The 13,966-nt window shown below is 50.3% G+C and overlaps 1 protein-coding gene across 11 annotated transcripts in view; it reads right to left on the reverse strand.

Moving 5' to 3' along the window:
* ZMYND8 (zinc finger MYND-type containing 8) overlaps positions 1-13,966 on the reverse strand; it is a 122,827-nt gene that overhangs the window by 25,293 nt on the left and 83,568 nt on the right. For all 11 annotated transcript variants that reach the window (XM_029919326.1, XM_029919329.1, XM_029919332.1 and 8 more), the window contains 2 exons: positions 7,454-7,606; positions 4,369-4,878 (listed from right to left, as the gene is read on the reverse strand). In XM_029919326.1, the coding sequence (XP_029775186.1) occupies positions 4,369-4,878; positions 7,454-7,606 (663 nt within the window). The remainder of the gene's footprint in view (positions 1-4,368; positions 4,879-7,453; positions 7,607-13,966) is intronic.

A 13,966-nucleotide genomic window follows, 5' to 3' on the forward strand; every position in this document is an offset into this window, starting at 1 on the left:
CTCTGACTCCCTCTGGGACTAAGTCCCAGTTGTGCTGCTAATTAATGGCCTTGACACCTAGCACTAAACCCGGAAGCCAGAACCTTCCCAACACGACGGTATTTATCTTGAAGTTGGGAGACTTGCCTTTTGTGTGGCTGCTGTTGTTTTCAGTTTTTTATTTTGACACCAGGGTCGTTAACATACAGTGTGAGGTTTGTTGCACACGTACAACACAGCGACTCAGCAATTCTGCACGGTGCTCAGTGCTCATGGTAAGTAAACGCCTTAGGTGCGCGGTGGTCAAATCTACATCTACAGTGAGTTTAAGTTTTCTGTTAAGAGGAGGCTGCTTTAAATAAAAATATAAAGTCCATGATTATACAAGCAGGACTCGGGAAGGGCAAAAACAATGAATGTGAAGACGGAGAAGTTTGGGAAAAGCTGTCTTGTGGAGTCTGTCTTAGGGCGGGGGTGGCGGAGGGGCGGGATTCCAAGAGCGGAAGTGAGAATCTGAAAGGTGGCAGCATCAGCCGAGGCGTGTCTGGGAACAGGCAGCATCTGGGTCAGTGGGGGCAGGCGGTGAGGAGTGGCAGGAAGGCAGGTTAGAGCCAGAAGCACTGAGCAGCGTAGGGGGGTGGCCACGTAGTGCTCATCTGTAAAGGGGGGTCACTGCAGAGATGCCAGGCACCAGGGAGGATGCCCGGGCACCACACACAAAACACGGGTACAAGCCAGCACCCCGACCTCAGGCAACGTGCCCTGACATAAATGCCCCTTCCTGAAGATGTCGGTCTTTTTAGATTTCTATAACCTGGGAAAGACATGACCTTGATTATTCTAGGGAGGCTTTTCCATCCACTGGGTTTTAGAAAGTCAAGGAGAGTGAGAGGGGACAAAAAGGCTGACTTTCCTGACAGGGAGGTGGGGCTCATCCCATCTGGCTGGCCCTTTGCCCTCCTGCTCCTCTGAAGAGGAAACCCCGGCCAAGTTCACAGGTAAGAGCACAGGAAGAGCTGGGGGAGGGGGGGGGCCCTCCCGCAGTGACAAGATGAGCCCTGACCCTCCCCGGGGATGACAGGATGTGCCAGATACTGGACACAGTCCCTGCACGTTCCAGGCGGAGAGGTGGCCTTGAACCTAGTTTTTCTAGGAGCCCTGCACCGGGGCAGTCCCCTGGTGGGGGCTCCATCCTGCAACAGCACACTTAATGCCTCCCTTTTCTCCCAGGCGGCCAGAAAAGAAGCAGCGTTACTGCTGACGAGCTATCCTCAGACAAGCGGCAACCACAAAAAGGTCCCTTCCTTTCTAGCAATTTTCAGAAGCAAACAGCTGGCCTCGCAGGTGGCGCGCCGGCCGCAGTAATCACAGCGGGCCTCGGGCCCACAGGAAGCGCGAGGGCGAGCCATCTGAAGAGATGCTCAGCTCGAAGCAGGTGGACACTCAACGGTTTTGATTTTTAGCAGATTCTAATGGATTAGAATGAGGGGGGAACAAAAGCAGCCAGAAGAAGTTCCATTTGTCCTAGAAATCTGAAGGGTAAAATCAAATGACCTGTAGCCCAAAAAAGGGGGGGGGGTCTCTTAAGCACCAATATTCCAGAAACTGTCCCTACTTACTCACCTACTTCTTCTAGACTTTGGCCCCTGTCTAGTCCCTAAAAGGCAGGCTTTTAAAGAGAAGGGTGGAAACTACTGGTGGTTTAAGGGAAGCCCAGCAAGGTCTAGAAGTAAGCTCTCTCTTTGCCTCTATTCCGACGGCACCAACCACAAAGCTGTTTTCTAGCTACGTCTCCATACTCTGTGCCAGAGCCACGTTCCCAGCTGAAGGGAAGGTGGGGGTCACCACGGCTCACTCCGAAGTGCCCTTCAGCTAATAAACTCCTAAGTGAAAACACACCGTTGAAAAAATGCTCTACGGCATAGTCTGGTACAGAGTCGACTCTTGAAGACCAAACGACCATCGAGGGGCTCTAGATTTTAAGACTGGTAGGCCTCTGTCCCAACCCCAGGGACAAGGCATGAAATGAATTAAGTTTCAGAATCATCTTCAGCTTAATTCCACCCACCACACACTTGGGGTCTTGCGGAGACATTTCCCTCAGACACCAGTGCAAGGAAGAGCTGTATTTCATGTAATCGACAGGGATGTTTTATATTTTGGGGGGAAAATGAGCTCTTGTAAGGGGCCATACTTCCCTTTTTCTTTGATTGCTAGGAAGCTCACAGCCAAAATGAAAGCTCAACTTTGCTAACTCTGAAGGCCGAAACAGTACATAGTTACATGCATAAACCTTTCCAGACTAGACTATTCTACTTTCCTCTTTGACAGACTTCTTTATTTTCATTTTCTTTCATGGTTAATATTCCTGTCAATCTGTTACAGATTCATTCTGGAAGAGGTATAAAACCAATCAATCAAAAGATATGTTCCCGAAAATAAGGAACAGAATAGCTATCACCCACAGGAGCGCTGCCATCTCTATGCCCAAACATCTCCAGGCACTGCACGGAGTAAATGCTACCCTCCTGCTGTTTGCGGCCCCATCTGCCTCAAATTGCAAAATCCCACAAAATCAAGAGTTTTCACAGGCCGTCCATGAACCCAATGGGACTCAGGAACGGTGTGTCCTATCTTCCCGGCCCACTCAGCTGCTTCGCCGTCTCCTCCCCTGCACCATGCAGACTCATTTCATCAATGAACTGCAGAAACTCTCTCCTCCTACAAGTGAGGCTCCAGGGCACAGAGGGAAGATTCTCAAGGCCCATCCCCGACTGCTTTATGCAGCGAGACTCAGAAATCCTCAGGCGGGGGGAGTTAGAACCACACATCACTCAAGAGTTTGGTTAGGAAGGTAGCGCCTGGTCAAAAATTAAACCTGACCACCATCCCGGGGCACCTGGGTGGCTCAGTCAGTTAAGCACCCAACTCAGTTTCGGCTCAGGTCATAATCTCACGGTTCATGAGTTCAAGCCCCACGTCGGGCTCTGTGCTGACAGCTCAGCGTCTGGAGCCTGCTTCAGAGTCTGTGTCTCCTTTCTTTGCCCCTTCCCTGCTCACGCTGCCTCACTGTTTCTCAAAAATAAATAAGCATTAAAAAACAAAAAAAACACCTGTTTATCCCTTCGAGCACTCACAAAGTAAGTACGGTTTCAAGGCTACAACTTCCAGCTTCTCCCTAGGCTGTGTTTTACCTGGGCCCTAAATTGATTCTTCTTTACCTCTCTTGGGCATGTTGGGAGTCCCCGCACACCCACGTGGCAAGCCAACTAAAATACCGCGCTGAACGCTTCGTCAACGGGAAGGACACCATTCACATCATACACACGCTTTCTGAAGGGCATGCCTGGGCTGGGGCGGCGGGGGGGGGGCACTCCTGGTTCAGTCTGTCACAGCAACAATGGGAGCACCACTCAGATAGGTGAGGGTTCTCAGCCAGAGAGTTTTGCCTCCCGGGGGGCAAATGGCAATATCAAGACATCTTTGATGCCACCAATGGGCAGAGGCCACTGGCATCCAGTGGGTAGAGGCCGGGAATGCTGTCAAATGTTCCCCAGTACACAGGACAAGGAACTACGCGGCATGAGACATCCACAGGGCCAGTGTTCAGAGACCCTGGACTCGGGTCGGACAAACACTGAGCTGGTGGCACCTCCGTTCAGGCGCCCACCATCCGATGCCCTCGCCCTGCCGGTACCATCCCCCCAAAGAGACTCAGATCCCAGGAGGAAAATGCACCCTGAGGCGCCTAGGAGGGAAGAAGGCAAGAAAGGGAGCTGAACTCATCACGATCTCTGAATTAAACCTTTCTAACAGGGGGCCTGCTGGCTCAGTCAGTCCAATGTAGGCTCAAGTAATGATCTCATGGTTTGTGAGTTCAAGCCCCGCATCAGGCTCTGTGTTGACAGCTCAGAGCCTGGCACCTGTTTTGGATTCTGTGTCTTCCTCTCTCTCTGCCCCTCCCCTGCTTCTGCTCTATCTCTGTCTCTCTCTCTAAAATAAACATCTAAAAATTTGTTTTAATAAAAAAATAAACACTTCGAAGAATTTCAAACTGTCAAATGTCTAAATGTTAACATTTTAGGGAAAATGAGTGAGCATATTGGGGAAATAGGTGCTCAGGCTAAAAAAATGACCTAACTGCTAGAAACACCAACCGTTGTTTGTCTTCCTGAGCTCAAAATCAACCGCACTGGGTACTAAGCAGGTACTAAGCAGGTGTGCAGGAGTCAGCCCTGGGCTTGATTAGTGACCTTGAGCCAGTGGAAGGCCTGCTCAGGTACCGCCCTCTGTGACGTCTGTCGGAGAGACATGTAACTTCTGGATATACAAACGCCAAGTGGCACTCTGAACCGAATCAAGAAACCGACGCTGGTGGGGGACACTTACCATCCTGCTTGGGGGACGTTTCTTTAGGTTCCTTCTTATTTTTTCGACCCTCCCGCCCAGTATGGTCTTCTCCTAAATCTATGACAAGTTCACTCTCTGAATCAGAGTCCAGGCCCAAGTGCACTGTTGGGGAATCCGTCTCATCTTTTCCCTTCGGTTTGTCCTTGGCAGGGTGAGGGGAGGCTTTTGCTTTTTCTGGAAAGTCCTTCTCGGGCTGGGGGCTGGCCTTTTCCTTGACCGCGCTCAGGTCTGCTTTCTCGCTGGCCGGCGACGAGCCCTTCAGCTCCTCCTTCGTCTCCCCTGGGTTTGCCAGCTTGGGCTTTTTTTTGACAGCCGCTGGCTCTTTCTCCAGCCGACCACCCTCTTTGTCTTCTGTGTCTTCTGGCTCATTCTTGGGCTTCTGCTCATCATCACTGATATACTCACTATCACTACTATCGGACTTCTCTGAATCCTCCGAATCGCTGTGCTCTACGGCCGTGTAAACATCTTCCGAGATTTCATTGATGCCTAAATTCAAAGAGAAAACCCAGCATGTGGCGTAGTGACAAAATAATGAGCAGGACCCCAAACGCAAACAGTCTCCACGCCAAATGCTGGAGTAAAAAGAAGACATTTCAAATCGCATCACTCTGGGCTGGTGGGGTCAGCAGCAAATGGCAGCTAAGGAACGCAACTTGGGTTTGCAGAGGGTTTCGGTTTCTGATATTCAAAGATGACAAGGGACCAGACAACATAAATTTTACGTTTATCCGGAGCTACGTCTTTGCAATACTGATAACTCGTTGGGATGTAGAGAAGGGGGGAAATGGGGACCAAAGGAGATGAGTGGGGAAAATGGATCCATTTTACAGAACAGAGGCCCAGAGGAATCACCTACCCTAAGGCATAAAGAAAACCAAGAGAGGCAAGGTCAGAACCCTGGGCGCTCCTGACTGACTGCCCATGCTCTTCCCACCAATTCCCAATACGTTCAAGTCCCCTTCCCTTAGAGTCCAGAGGGCAAAGAAATAAGCCAAAGCCCTAACACAGATTTTGCTAACTCCCAGCCCACAAGCCACATCTGACGGGCACACACGTTTTATGTAGGGAGCCATCGCTCGGCCCAGCGGCTCTTTGGTTGTCTGTTTGGAAGGTACTGCCCAATTCACAAGTCAGGAAATTTCACCCAGAAATCAGGTCAGCGGGCTTGGGTGGACAGAACAGAAGATCTGGGTCCCAGGCCTGCTAGGCAGCACCTGGCTAAAGCCATGAGCCACTGGCCCCTTCTGGCAGGGACGCACCCTGTCCACGGCACCCAGGGCACCAACCCCAACTCCAGCGCCCTGCGCCAATGCAGAGTCACACTGTCACCTTGTCCACCCTGGTCTTCCACAGACAGCAGAGTCGAGAGCAGAGTCACCCGTCTCTACGACTCTTCAAAGGCAAAATGACAAATGAGCAGGTGTTTCACAGACACCAACAAAAATGGGCAGCAGCACATTCCACATGACCCCCTGGTGTGTCTGGCTAACAGTAAGGACTGTCATTCGGCCACAGGTGACACTGTATCCTACAATTCTGAAAAGAGTAAAACTCAAATCTGAACCGTCTCCATTCTGGGGCAATGGTCACCTTGAGTGGGGTCATTGTTCGGACCCAGACACGCAGACAGGAAACTTGCAAACAGTTAAAAGCCATGAGCAGCCCAGGGGACCAGGTCCCAGCAGAATCAAAACAGATCTGTCTCCACCAGGGCTCAATCAAAACCAGGAGAAGCCAAAAGACAAAAACTCACATCTCGTGTTAACATCTAGGTCTGCAGGCTTATGCGCTCCCGTATGTACGATCAGCCACGGGACGAGTGTGACCACATACGTGACACAGAAAGCTTGCATAGCAGAGCCCAAAAGACATGAATTCGAATCCTGTCTTGCACATTGATTTACTGTGTGACGCTGAACTAGTGACCTACCTCTCTGAGCCTCGGTTTCTTCATCTGCAAAATGAGACTGATAACGACATCAACCTCTCAGGACAATCTATGCATCGTGCATAGTACAGTGCAAGGCATGCAGGAAACAGTTGGCAAATAGAAATATTAAAATTCTTATGAACATTAATAATGAATCGAGGAGTCAGACCAGCTGCATGGAAGGATCCAATGCAGACATTTAAATGGCCTGCAAAATTACAACTCCATGTCCTCACCAAATAGGAAACCCAATAAGGAGCGCCCTCTTCTGGCCCCTCTGGCTGACCCCTAACTTCAGCTCATGCATCCCAACGTCCAGAGCGCCCATGGACACTATAAATTCTCACCCTGGTGGGGCTCTCGCTCCTGAGACTGGCCATCCCCTGCTTCTTTGCAAATTACCCTCCTGGTTTTGTTTCCTTAGTCAATAAATACTCCAGAGCGTGTACTCTGTACCCAAGACCAAGTACGATGGAGAACGAAACTGCTTCTGAGGCAACCTCCCTGCCCCCCAGGGGCTTCCAGTCTAGAGGGACACCCCCTACACACCAAGCGACCACGGATGCTCCCCAGCAATAAAGGGCCACAGGAGGCGGCAGATGGGGAGGGCAGGGCAGCCAGAGGAGACTTCCTGGAGGAGGGGATGCCTGAGCTCAGCCTCAGGGAAAGAATTCAGGTAGGCGGTGTGAAGGCAGGCAGCGCGGGGAAGAGGAAGGGAGGTGACAGGAAGAGAAGCAGGACGCGTGTGCCAGGGGGGAGGGCCCAGCCTGCAATGAAGGGGTTTGTGTCAAGCATTTGTGGGACAAACTGGGTCCTGACAGTGAGCCACCGCCATGTGCTGACAGGGGTGTGGGGTCAAACTCAGGAAGGGCTTTCTGCTCTCCAGTTTCCCTACCAGGTGTGCCCCGGGGCCACAGGTGACCACAGCCAGAGAAGACACTGGGTGGCCGGCGAAAAGCCCTAGTGGACAGACAGCTGCCGATCTGCGAGGGTCAGTCGTCGGGGGAACCGGATGTGAGCCGCACACGGGATGCTGTGAACGTGGCCAGATCCACCTTGGGCATTGTCTGGGCGGTGACCCCACAAAAACCCGCCGGTGAGGACGGCGTGGGAGCCAGCCGAGAAACGTACCTAACTGGGCTTTGCAGCTCTCGATGGTCTTGTCGAGATTTAGCTGGAATCGGCTGCGGATCTGGCGCTTGGGCGAGAGGAGTGGCACGGGCGCCGCCTGCTGCTGGACCGACTCGCTCAGCTCCTTCAGGTCCATCTCGGCCTTGCTCCGATCTGGAAGACAGGGCGCCCTCATCAGACACGCGAGGGACAGGGGGCCGGGCCACGCTCCCCACCGAGCTTCCTTCTGGAGAACACGGCAGGGGGAGAAACCTCAGAGACCTTGTCCCAGCGACATTGTCTCGGCCCGAGAGCACACTTGGCAGATGGACCCAGTCCACCACACAGCCGCCTGGGTGGCCTTCGATATTTAAGATGCACAATCCCAGCCGAATGGTCGTCCACGGAAGGGCGCATCGTTAGGGACCTCGAAAGCCAAGGGTCACAGCACTATAGAAAATCTCAGTATTGGCAGGTGAATCACACTGAGTCTGGCCAGAGTGTGCTTTTAACTCCAGGCCCAGATCAGAGGACCTGTAACTCAGAAGAGGGAGAGCTCCACCCCCAGAGCACACGCACAGAACTGGGAGCCTCACTTCCTCACTCACCACGGAGACTTTGCTGCTCACTCCTGGCCCACCTAGAGGGGAGTGCAAGTCAGAAACGGGGGGGAAATGTAAGACAGGCAGCCACGCTGTTGTCCTCTGTGGCTGAGGCAAAGGCTCTGATGGAGGACTCAAGGTCGCGGGCCTGGCCTCACTCCCTGCTTCTGCCACGGGCTCCTTACATGACCAACTGGACCAGATTCCAAGGGACTGCAGGCTTGCACTGCTTAAATTCCTTCCTCCGCACCTCCTCCAGTGCCCCCCAAAACAGAAAAAAGGAACAAAACGAAGATGGCCACACGGGCCCAGAAAACGAGGAGACTTCCTAGGCAAGGATGGCTGTCTGCCACCAGCCTGCCACCTGCACCCCCTTCCCTCTCCAGCTGACCCCAGAGAATGCAGAACATGGGCCCTGCCCTGGTCAATCCCAGAAAACGAACGTGACATCCATCAAGGACGAAGACGAGAAGCCACCTCTGACCCCGTTGCCACTACCCATGAGCTCAATTGCAGGCTTCCTCCGTCCCCTGCTGTCCCCACCCCACACACCCTCTATGCCCACCAGACTCTGAAAGAAGTCTGGGGTACACAGTCTGAGGGCCGGACCAAAAGGGCTACTCAGAACCTTCACTCTCTGCTCATATCCAGTTTCCAACATGAGCCATGCACTCTCCCTGTCACCCAAGAATGGGGCCTTCTCAACCCTGCGTGCCCAGAGACCTATTCCTTTCCAGTGAGCAGAGGTAGGCGGCCTCCCCTGAACCCCACCAACCCTCTCACCACTCACCAGAGCAAGAGACTGCTCCCACTTAATTTTCTCCCCCTAAGGAGGAGGTCCCTACCAAAGTGGGTCCCTACCAAAGTGGGTCCCTACCAAAGTGGGAATAGGATTAGGAAGAGCCCTTTCCTCAACACACACTTGGGGACAGCCCTCTGGAAGATTCTGGAAGTGAGCTGCTCCAAACAAGGAGGCTTGTCCTATGAGAAAAGGCTCTAAGGCTCAAAAAACACACCCACCAGCGAGCACATGAGTGCACGTGCACAAGCCTCCGTGTGCACGTTTGTACAGGGCTGGCGGTGCACAGAGAAGATGGGGTGAGGGCACAGGTTATTTCAATGCAGGGGAAGAACATCCCTGCAAATTCACCGGAGGACCATCTTACACAGAGAAGAGGCACTAACGATAGCTGTAATGAAACAGCAGGGGGAAAAGGAGGAAGAGGATGGACGACCAGGGAAACAGAGAAAGAGAAAAAGAAAGATGCAATTCAAAAACCAGCAGTATGAGGAGGACGTAGAGACTTCGACAGGTAAGTGGCTAATGTGACTGGAAAGGGGGAAGGATAGGAAGCCCGTCTCATGACTTCCGCTTTCAGAAATGAGAACACATTCTGGATTCCTAAGGGTAGAGGCAGCTTTTCAAGGATGAAGTTGTAAAATAAATCACTCACAAAAATACTCTCCGTCAGTGTCCTCAATTAACGCTCCACACAGCAGTGACCAAAAACACACCATCTACTACACCAGGAGTCAGCAAACTTTTGCTGTCAGAGAGCAAATTGTGCTCTGCAGGCCATAGAGCTTGTTGCCAAAGTGACCATAAATAATATGTATGCAAATGGATGACACTGTGTTCTAATAAAACTTTATCTACAAAAACAAGTAGAGGGCCAGATTTGGCCAAATGGCTAAAAATTGCCATCCCCACTGGTAGTGCACGGGCTGTTAATCTTGGCCGCAAACTGAAATCACCTATAAAGCTTTAAAGAAAAATATCCAAATGCCTCGGTACACCTCCCTGAAAATGTGAATTAACTGGCCTATGGGAAGGCCTGGATACTGGCTGTTTAAAAATAAGCCAGATAGGGGCACCTGGATGGCTCACACCATTGATCATCTGATTTGGACTCAGGTCACAATCTCGCAGATTGTGGGTTCAAGCCCCACTTCAGGCTGGCTGCTGTCAGCAAAGAGCCTGCTTCTGATCCTCTGTCGCTCTTTTTCTCTGCATCTCCCCTGCTCATGATCTCTTTCTTTCATAAAAACATAAAAACATAAAAACATTTAAAAAAAACCACAGATGGGGCACCTTTTTTACAAGCCTACTTTAAAAAATATGAAGATTCTTAAAAAGGAAGGGGGACACCTGGATGGCTCAGGTCATGATCCCACAGTTCATGGGCTCTGTCTGATTGCTCAAAGCCTGCTTCGGATTCTTTCCCTCTCTCTCTACTTCTCTCCTGCTCTGTCTGTGTCTCTCAAGAATAAATTAACACTAAACAAAAAAAAGTTTTCTTTAATAAAAATAAAAAGTACCCCAGATTATTTTAACTGTAAGCTAAGGCTGAGAATCACTGCATTAGACCAGTCTTCTTTTTTTTTTTTTTAATATTTATTTTAAGAACAGAGAGAACAAGAACATGTAAGAGGGCCAGAGAGAAAAAGAATCCCACGTAGACTCCACGCCATCAGGACAGAGCCCGACCCGGGGCTGGATCCCATGAAACATGGGATCATAACTTGAGCCAAGATCAAGAATCCAACACACAACCGAGTGAGTCACCGGGTGCCCCAGACCAATCTTCTATGTGAGTGAAGAAAACTCCTCCTGATTTGCCTTAACCTTTGTGTTAACAGTATCACTTTTCTAAATCTTTTAGAGTTCATAAAAGAGACCTACAAACTCATCAGAATAATCGTGGGTGTGTGTGGCTGTGTCTACAGTAAATGCAGTCTCTTAAAGTAAGCCTTAAAAGACTGAAGTCTGAAATATTCATCACTAACAGGAATGAAGAGATGATACAGCACATGAATTCACAGTTCAGATTTCTACAGTCAATACGCTGGGCTAAGTACATCCTAAGAGGAAATTTCCACTCAAAGCTGGGGTGGGGGGTGGGTCCTGAGATCAGGTCCCTGGGAGCAGACCGTCAGGAGTTTAGCCGAACTGAATTATCGTTCTCAAATTTTCAACCGCATTTTGACTTTCTTCTCCGCAGGGAGAAAAGGAAGAGCTTCCCTTTCTCATTTAGCTGATAGTCGCTTATCAGGATTTCTTCCACCCCTGCCCTTCTATATCGGGAATATCTTCAGAATCCACCTTTGCTGCCAACATTTTGAACTTTCTGGCTGATAGGAAGACAGCTTGGGCTGTAAATGGAAACCAGGGAGGAAAAACACCAATGCGAGAGAAAGAGACACCATCTCACACTTCTGGAGGGAGTGTATCTCAGAACCATCCCTGTAGAGGGCAATTTGCCGGTATCTCTCCCAATGTCACGGCACATGGCCTCTGACCCAAGATTCTGCTTCTAGGAACTCGTACTATGGCAAAAGCGTCTTCGTTAGCGCTGTTTGCAACAGCAAAACCACCCAGAGTTGATAAATAAGGAGCCTGGGGGAATAAATTAACAGTTCACCTTGAAATGGAATAAAATACAACCGCTAAAATAAAACTAGAGATCTCTATGTGCCGATATGAAAAACCCAATCTGTTTCATGACAAAGAAGGTGAGAATCAGTAAAATATATTAGCATTGGTGTGGGGGGGAAAGACGGAAAAGGGGACACAGATAGGAATATATGTGTTCTCAGGGGTTCTCAGCGTTGGCACTATTGATTTTTAGGGCTGGGTAAGTCTTCGTTGGGGGGAAGGTAGGGAGGTGGGGGGCTGGGGACTCTCCTGCCCATCGTAGGATGCTTAGCACACCCCTTGCCTCCATCCGCCAGATGCTAGTAGCACCCACATCCCAGCTGGGACAATAAAAATGTCTCTAGGGGCACCTGGCTGGCTCAGCTGGTGAAGTGTGGGACTCTTGATCTCAGGGCTGTGGGTGTGAGCCCCAGACACGGCATAGGGATTACTTAAAGATACAGTCTTAAAAAAAAAAAAATGTCTCCAGGGGTGCCTGGGTGACTCTGTTGGTTAAGCGTCCAACCCTTGGTTTCAGCTCAGGTCATGATCTCACGGTTGTCATGTTCGAGCCCCACATCCAGGTTTCTGCTGACACTGCAGAGCCTGCTTGGGATTCTCTCTCCGTCTCTCTCTGCCCCTCCCCAGTTCACACCCCCCCCTCAAAATAAATAAACTTTAAAAAAAAAAAAAAGGTCTCCAGACATTGCCAAGTGTCCTCTGGGGGGGGAAAGAATCACCCAGGTTGAACATCTCTGGTATATTACGTGGAAGAACGTTCTCAGAAGACTAAAAAGAGATACTTGTGGTCACTGTCGGAAGGGACAGAGAGACGGGTGATCGGAGGTCACAGGCAGGATGGCTTTTCGTTAAACATCCTTCTGTCCTTTGAAATTTCTCTTACCAGATACCTTCACTACTTATAACAAGAAAATTAACTTTGTACAAGAAAAACACAAACTTGTCTCTTTTCTACTAAAAAGAAATAGATTTCCTCCCTTCAAAAGCTGGACTTCCAGGAGCCACAAAATGGCGGCTCCTTCACGGGAACAATGTCATCCAGACCAGCGACCCTGGCCAAAGCTCTTTCGTCCATCAAAAGCCAAGCCGAGATTTTCCCCAACTCCTCCGCTGTTTAAAACAGCAACAAAATCAAAAAGTGGGAAACCTCAGCCCCCAGCTCTATATCCATGCTCTCAAAGGATGCCTGGCTTCAAGGCATCACTCGATACGGAGAGAGAAAGGAGGCTTCCCGTCAGCAACCGTGGAGGAATAAACGATCAGAAACGCTCGGGGTCTGCCGAGTTCCACTGCTCTGTCAGCATCTCCGACGCAGCACCCAGGCACGTCGGTGTCACATGCAGGACCCCTCAAGTGCTGTTTGTTCAGCCCAGAGCAAACACCCTGTGTGACAAAAGGAGACGGGATTCCCAGAGAAGCAAACAGGAGTCTAGAAGAAGAGAATCAGGCCCTCCTTCCTCCTCTCATGCTTATTTATGACTTATTTCTCACACAGTCACAGAAAGAGGCTGTCACAATCCACCAGGCTTCGGCTCCTTGTGTGAGAGCAGAGAGAAAGCCCGAGACAGCCAACACGGGGGCTGGGCGTCAGCAAGCAGGGGAGATGTCTCCGAGGAAGCCTTCCCCTCCGTCGTGCACCAAACAAAGATCATTTGAATCATTAAGGATCCAGCGGTTGAACCGTGGCTGGTTTTTGTACACTGGGTTGGATTTACGTGTCCTGACCGAATAGAGTTTTTATTTTTAATGCAACTGACTGCCAACTTTCAAAAGCGAGAGTTCATATACAAATCTGGATTTCCATTTTTCTTGGAAATTCAGAGTCTGAGGACACAAGTTCAACGTGTGGAAGCTGCATCCTTCAGAAAGGGGCTTTGTCCTCCAAGGAACTGTCTACCTTACCCCCTCTTCCCTACAGCCTGACTGATTTATCCAACAGTGTGAGAAGCACAGTGTCAAGGGCCCTCCAACATCAGAACATGGCCCCGTCTTGCAGCACATCAGCTCACGTACTTGGGCTGAGAGCACAGACTACGAGGCAGACAGGCCTGAGCCCACAGGTCAGACGTGACCGTGAACCATATATGATGCTGGGTAGGGGACTCTGCTTTTCCGTGCCCCAGTTTCCACTTTTTAGACATGGGGTTCTTATTATCTACTTTGAAGGCTGTTGTAGTTTTTAAATCATTTTTAGATTTCAGAGAGTGAAATCTGAGGAGGGTCGGGAGGATACAGTTCTAGGTGTTTCAACACCTGCACAGACAGGTGTAACTGCCATCAGAATGCAAAGCAACGTCATCTGGCCAAGAATCCCTTTGTGACTTGGAATCCAGCCCTCCCCCCACCCCACCCTCACAATCACTCATCTGTTTTCCATGTCGCTAATTTTGTTTTGTTTTTTAACGGAATGCCATTTGGTTAGATATCATAATGTCATCATCGCCCCCAGCATGCTCATTTCTATCTGCTCAGAGAAGTTCTACGGAAGCCAGACAC

This window comes from Suricata suricatta, chromosome 12 (assembly GCF_006229205.1).
Source record: "Suricata suricatta isolate VVHF042 chromosome 12, meerkat_22Aug2017_6uvM2_HiC, whole genome shotgun sequence".
In the NCBI taxonomy this organism is placed as follows: domain Eukaryota; kingdom Metazoa; phylum Chordata; class Mammalia; order Carnivora; family Herpestidae; genus Suricata; species Suricata suricatta.